At 43.9% G+C, this 7,043-nt stretch overlaps 1 protein-coding gene across 4 annotated transcripts; it reads right to left on the reverse strand.

The window, feature by feature from the left end:
* Positions 1 to 676: 676 nt before the first annotated feature.
* On the reverse strand, positions 677 to 6,691 carry LOC110537902 (protein arginine N-methyltransferase 1). Of its 4 annotated transcripts, none has more exons than XM_021624365.2 (10): positions 6,621 to 6,691; positions 5,432 to 5,518; positions 5,019 to 5,174; positions 4,599 to 4,662; positions 4,325 to 4,467; positions 3,701 to 3,788; positions 2,906 to 3,021; positions 2,566 to 2,716; positions 2,263 to 2,384; positions 677 to 2,033 (listed from the first exon to the last, which is right to left on the reverse strand). In XM_021624365.2, exons 1-10 carry the CDS (start codon positions 6,645 to 6,647, stop codon positions 1,950 to 1,952), a joined length of 1,038 nt encoding a protein of 345 aa, XP_021480040.1. In that variant the 5' UTR covers positions 6,648 to 6,691; the 3' UTR covers positions 677 to 1,949. The 4 variants fall into 4 exon arrangements, with proteins under 4 accessions (XP_021480040.1, XP_036793829.1, XP_036793828.1 ...); XM_036937934.1 differs by having other exon boundaries at positions 3,677 to 3,788; XM_036937933.1 differs by having other exon boundaries at positions 3,677 to 3,788; positions 5,432 to 5,527; positions 6,621 to 6,685.
* Between the last annotated feature and the right edge of the window lie 352 nt (positions 6,692 to 7,043).

Consider the following 7,043-nt stretch of genomic DNA (forward strand, 5'->3'; position numbering starts at 1 on the left):
GACAATAAAAGGCCACTAAAATGTGCAGTTGTCACAAATCAAGTTGGTGTGTGCAATTTTCATGCTGCCTTCAGAAATGTCCAGAGCTGTTGCCAGAGAATTGAATGTTCATTACCCAACCATAAACCAACATTTTAGAGTTTGGCAGTAAGTCAAGCCAGGACCTCCACATCTGGCTTCTTCACCTGCAGGATCGGTGCTGAGGAATATTTGTCTGTAATAAAGCCCTTGTGGGGGAGAACGCATTCTGATAGACCTACCCACGGGGGAATTAGATCCAGTCTATGCACTCCCAGGCCAACCCCTGACCAACCATGTAAAGCCACAGATTAGGGCCTAATACAGTTATTTCAATTGGCTGATTTCCTTCAATGAACTAACTCAGTAAAATCTTTGAAGTTAACACATTTATTTGCTTAGAAGAGCAGGTTGAGACATCCACTGCTTAAAGACTCCGTTGCATGGCATTAACTAAATTATTCTCATACAAATCACCACCGTGTCGATGACAAATGGACTCAGATAAGCCAAGTAGTTTAATCAGTGACTCTACAAAGCTTGAAAGGTTTAAGCAAAGACTATTTATGAAAATGTTTCTTCAGAGCCAACTATATCCCAATTGCCACAAAGACTGTCAATTTTACCTGAACAGAAGTGCAAAAAAGACAAGACAAAATTATATTTTCCAGTTTTACTTTATTTTTTAAAAAGATGAATAAAAAAAAGTGATGGTCCACACTCAAGAAGTCGCATAAAGCAGCAAGGACAAAAACATAACATGAAACAGTCCGGTCTAACTCATCTCCACCCTGCATGGCCCACACTGGAGATTACCAATCTCAGAGGTTGCCATCAACTCCTTCTGGCTGGCGGTCTGGCCATACACTTGTTTCAGATGTGCTGCACTTTGCGCTAGAGGGCAAACCAGGTAGATAATCCAGCAAACAAGGGCCCCTGGGATTGGCTAAACAAATGCAACAATCCAGGCAGGGACGACAACAGGTTAGAGGGATCTCGTTTAGTCCAGCACTGGCAAGAGTGGATGCTTTGTGGTCCCAATAAAACATACATCTCCAGGTCTATCACTAACTCTCCTCTAATTTGCTTTTCTTAGTAGGGGGCTCTTATGAATTCTGATTGCTAGAACAGGGAACAGGTTGAGCAAAGACCGATCTGAATTGGGAAAATTATAACTGCTCCATGGTTAGACTACATCACCCACACCTGCTGTATGAGAACAAACTGCTTACGGTCAGTCTCGTGAAAGGGGAGGTCATCAGCACAGAGCTATCCAATCAGACATGATTCAAGGTGAGCTGAATGGTAGTCATCACAGCTACAACTGATTTTTACAGCCTGGAGAGGATTTCCTTTAATCACGCTCATTTGGAATTTAAAATACACCAATGGCTGACTTGCACCCCCCCCAACATACAATATAATTGGCTGGCGGGGGGGGACGACAAACCTGTCACAGGAGGCGCTTCTTATGAAAACAGAGGGGGGGGGGGGGGGGGGGGGGGGGGGGGGGGGGGGGGTCTGCCATGTCAACAAGATCCGTGACTGTACAACAGAGGCAAATGTGACTGAACAATAACACTATGTACAGGCAGGTGAGGGGGTCAGTGTGTGTGCGTTGAGTTTAAGCACAGGCTAAGATCAAGAGCTGAACTTAGACATAAGCACATGTAAAAACATGATTTCAGTGACTATTGCACAATGAGTCGCCATGTCTTTCCACTGTTCTTTTAGTCATTTTAAACCTCAGAACATCTGATCAAACATTGCAAGAAAGCAAGACAGAATATTTCAAACATTGCTTAGGAGTACTAGTCAAGTTCTGGAGGATGAGAATTAAGTGATCATACAGACACACACACTGACCCCTGATCTTCCTTCAGCACTCCCCCGTTCACAAACACACAATGGGGTGTGGGAGAAGAGGGCACCTAACGCATTCTGTACTCTGAGGTCTTGGACACCTCACAGAGCTGACCTTTGAAGTCTATATCAACGGTGAAGTCCAGGTCTCTCTGCAAACGACAAAGATATACAGAAACAGGTTAAAAGGAGGACACTGGATAAACACCCAGCTTTAAACCAAAGAACAGTACGGAACACCATGAGACAGAACAGAGAAAACAAATAATTTCTAGTTTGGGAAAAATATACCCAGGAAAAATGGGAAGGGTAAACAGACTTACAAGACACTCAAACCAACAGACGGTAAACAAACTTAGACAGGGAGGTTTTTCCTCTTACGTTGTTTTTGACATTGGGCTTCATGTTGATGTTGCCAAAAATCTCCTCTCCAGTCTTCACTGTCAGATAGTCGTCCAGGTAGAATACAGTCTGCTTCCAGTGGGTATAGGGGGACTCCGGACCTGGGGAAGAGAAACAGGACAGGTTTAATGACTTCAGGTACCAAAAAAATATCCCTTAAATCAGAAATGCATTTATTGATGACTTACGCTGTCATTTACTATAGACATTTATAAAGATTCAGTGAACAAATCTATTACTGTGGTGCAGACAGTTTACGGGGGGGGTTGAGCCTAGACTCACTGGTGGAGAAGCCTGTCCTCTTGTGACAGCGTGTGAACTCGATGTTGAAGTAGGTGACGAGAGCGTGGATGTAATCATTCCTCTTCACTTGCAGGCAGAAGGGCGAGGTGAAGGACAGGTCGTCGATCTTCACTGTGTAGATGTCCACCTCCTGGGTACAATGTAGAGGGAGGGGGCGACAACATGAGACTCAGATGACAAGGCAAAATCCTGTTTGAACTGGTGGGATTAAGTGGAGCCGACACGAAAAGTCACAATAGGTTCAGTCAAGTAATCAGATTCCAAGTGGGGTCACAGAACTGTGTATATTGGGGGAGGCTGCTGAGTGTGATTGACTCACCTTGATGAGGCAGGCGCTGCTGACCAGCTGTTTGGGATCCACCACATCCACTAGGGGCTCCTTGATGGCCACCTCCTTGATGCAGGACATATCAAAACCGTACACATTCTCCCACCCTGTTACAGAGAAGATATGGGGTTACCACCACACCTGGGCAGATGGAAAGTTTAAAAAATGAACTTGATATTAAATTGTCTGGGCATTAGTCTTTCCTTTCAAAAAAACATGGTTAGCTTTGCTAGGTCTAGAAGTGCACACTTCAAAGTCCAGACTTGTTAGCTAGAGCAGAGCTGACATGATAACTATAACAGGGGGTGGCGGGTAGCCTAGCGATTAGAGGCAAATCCGCAACTGGAGGGTTGACAGTTCGATTCCTGGAGGGTTGCTGGTATCAAATCCTAGATGTCATTGCGCAAGGCACTTAACTCCCCAGAGACCACGTGTGGCACCCCCCCCACACCTCTCCAAAACCAACGCATCTTCTGGAGCAGTTGGATTAAAAGCGACAGTGAAATTTGGGTTGGACCTTGTGCAATTGACCAATATAGTTATCTTTAAAAAAGCACAGTACAAGTAAATGTTAATTCCAGAATTTTTGCTAGAAAATATGCTTTTGGCTCCTTTGACTGACTCAACTGTGAGCGTTCTGAATCTGCTTCGATAAGGGCCGCGACACTCCACCACAAAAACCAATGACAAAGTCCCTTTACTATCTCCGCTCGAACCAAAAACATGGGTACAACGCTGGCCAATTCACACCAACTACATTACCCCAAAATTTAGAGGAATTCTCACAGTGGATTTTATAGTCCTTGTACTGCCTGTCCTCAATGGCTGTGACATACAGGGTAGCCCTGTCTGGGAAAATCAGGCCCTCTGGTTTCTGGGAGACAGAAAGAGAGAGGGAAAAAGAGCATGGCAGGTTAATACACTTAGGAATGACAGATTAGCAAGCTATTCAAAGACCTGACATTTAGTGGCTGTGTGGAATCAGGGCACAATGACTGCTTGTGGCATGTGCACGTCAGTCTGCGTGGGGCGTTGAGTCTCCAAAGAAGGAAGTCAACTCCAGACAGAAACTAATCCAATACACTTCAAAACGGAATAATTTGATCCGACTGAATATTGTTACAGCACACGCATTTATCCATGGTAAGGAAAACAGTTGAGTTCACACCAGTGCTATATCTGAAATGTTCCCAATAAGTCAACCCAGCATGGTGTTTGGTGAGACCCACTGGAATGAGGATTCCTTTATGGTCAATTCCACAGCAAGCCTTGGTATATGGCCAAACAGTTTAACACATGCCACTTGTTCCTGAAGATTTCAATATAGAGAAAGACGACAATTAAGCCTTTCAAACAAGCATTAAAGTCTATTCCAAAAAGTACTAATTAAATATACTGACAGGAACATACCAGCCACTTGTCCCTGGCGTAGATGACAGTGTTGAGCATTGACTCATAGAAGAGGCAGTAGCCCATCCACTCTGAGATGATAATGTCCACTCCCTCTACAGGGAGGTCCACCTCCTCCACCTTCCCCTTGATGATGGTCACAACTGAATGGGGGGGGGAGAAATAGGGATGATTTACAACTAAATAGCCATACCATTACCTCAAGCCAGGTTGAACCATTGTAAAGGACATGGGTGACTGAAAACTGAAGTGGCAGGGGGAAGTATTGACTTACTGTGGTCCATTTTGTTAGCTTTGACGATCTTCACAGCATAGTCAGAAATACTGCTGCACTCAATCTGAAAATTCAAAAGCAGAGATGAGAGCAGGCCTTTGAGTATCTCAAGTAATGACAACTAACCAGAACCATTGTGTCCTTTTGTGAACCCATCAAAGCAACTGAAGCCTACTGGGAATTCATGGGCTTTCTAGGTGTTCATTATAAAGCAAATAAAACAGGTCCTGATGCAAAACATTCACATCTGTGAGATAAAAACAGGTATGCCTTACACAATATGGTATGACAATGGGGACATGTCACACAGACTGGTGATGCTGCATCACAAGTTCTGAAAGTACTACAGACTTGACAGTGCATGGCAGTAAATGAGGTTTGAGTCTCCTCCCCGTTCACAAACAAGGTGGGGGTACTTACACCTATGACTTTCTTAGCCCCGGCTTTGGCTGCAAACATGCAGAGGATGCCAGTCCCACTGCCCACGTCCAACACCACCTTGTCCTTGAACAGGTGCTTGTTGTGGAACATTGAGTTCCTGTAGGTCAGGGTACGCACCTCATCTTTCAGCATCTCCTACAGAGCAGGACATGAGATTAGTTAAGGCAACGCTTACTGAAGTGAGTCACTCCAACTGGGATATATACACCTGCTTGAACATTTGACAATGTACCACCCATCTCAATGGCATCATTGTATTTTTCAGATGTGCTGACCACAATTCGGTTTATAGCAGAGTGGCATGGGTCTTTACATTTCAACCATCTTGGTTGTGGTACCAATTTCCTCACCAAATAAACATTTAAATTACTTCTTTTTTAGAAAATACCTACCTCATGGATACCGAAGTGGGCATAGGAGTCAAAGTAGTAGTCCTTAGAAGTCATGTCTTCTGCTGCAGGCTTGGCCGAGCTCTCCCCCTGAGAAATCTCACCAAAAGAGACACAAGTCACAACCAACCCCAGACTGGCAATGACCATTTGACATGTATGAAGGTTGTCCAGCCGAACCAGTTAATACAGCCAGGCAGAACATGCCGATATAAAATTGAATAGATGGTGTTTAGTATTGACTTTAAGTTGCTCAAAAAATTAACTTAAGTTCATTGGACAATACTTCAAACGATTTAGTTTAATTTGCGAGTAAGCGTGTGGTGTTAAATTCACGTAGTTGTAGCTAAGCCCAAGTTCAGTGTAGTGCATGAAGTATTATTTTTTCCGAGCACAAAGGGGGGGAGAAAGCACATGGTGATTTAGGCCTTCACTTACTACATATAACGTTGAGTCAAAAACTTTAAAAGGTAGAAACAGGTAATCGAATGGGGCGCACTGAACATTACGTTACTAGCGAGCTCCACTAATTAAATGAGCTATGCTTTATTCAAGGATTGGCAGGACAAACTAGCTAAATCTAATTAAAGTAGTGGTTAATAACTCCTCCCGGGCTGCCGGCTAGGTAACGTTAGAAGCACAGATTAGAACTAACTAGTTAACACCAACGACTAACAATTATTAATGTATGTAGTTGTCGAAACGCATTTGATGGATTAAAACGGACCTTGGGCTACATAAATAAAATCCCGGCAAAGTGAGCCAGATTTGCTTTGTGAAACGCTAGTTAGCATTGCTAACCTAGCACCCATGCGGTCTAACCCCGAAGGGCGAGCTAGCGATGGCTCACACAACATATACCTCTGTCATTACTAATCAATTTCCCAAAATAATTCATAATTCAGTGACTAGAATTATATGACAACCGCGTATAGACAGTAAGAGTTTGCTGTGCTAGCAAACACGTGACTACAAATGAATGAGCCTTGCGGTGTAGGGTGCCTGGCTAAAATGGATGCTTTGATAGTGAAGTGCGTGTGTTCTCTGAACTAACAGGCGCCGCGGCCTACAGTGACATTAGAAATATAGTTACTATAGCTTAGTGAAAATACTTAGATTTCAAGCTACAGAAACAAATTATACGTAGTTTAAAACGTGTTACACCGCTACTCGACCACACCACTGCGCTTACCTCCATTCTGTCCGTAGTCTCCGCCATTTCAATTCCGTGTGGGCATGGACGCAGACGTACAGTGGTATTAAAACGCACACCTCTGAGCCCCCACCCTTTGACGCAAAATACGGTTCCTGATTGGATCCGTGTTGCAGGCACCTCCCAAACGACAGCCCCAGTTTCGCATAAATATGTCTCATTGGTTCACACTTTAACCTCAAATTCAGCTATGATTGTGGTTGGCTAAAACTGCTACAATTCTGTCTCGGGAAAGGTTATTGGATTAAGATCTTTGCTTAATCGATCAAACAAACAAAATGTAGGCAGTGCTCGTCAATAACTAAGTATATGACCACTAGGGGCTCCCGAGTGGCGCAGCGGTCTTACGCTTCGAACACACCGACAGTGCCATTGTGCAAAATAAACCCAGAAAAAAGAAAC

This window comes from Oncorhynchus mykiss, chromosome 12 (assembly GCF_013265735.2).
Source record: "Oncorhynchus mykiss isolate Arlee chromosome 12, USDA_OmykA_1.1, whole genome shotgun sequence".
NCBI classification, from domain to species: domain Eukaryota; kingdom Metazoa; phylum Chordata; class Actinopteri; order Salmoniformes; family Salmonidae; genus Oncorhynchus; species Oncorhynchus mykiss.

Bases quoted from the DNA above. Each gene is read 5' to 3' on its own strand.
- LOC110537902 (XM_036937933.1), bottom strand. From the start codon at position 6,647: ATGGCGGAGACTACGGACAGAATGGAG. The intron at 5,175-5,431 runs GTAGGTATTTTC...CCTGCTCTGTAG, and splicing joins CCCACTTCGGTATCCATGAG to GAGATGCTGAAAGATGAGGT. The intron at 2,717-2,905 runs GTGAGTCAATCA...CATTGTACCCAG, and splicing joins GCAGCGCCTGCCTCATCAAG to GAGGTGGACATCTACACAGT.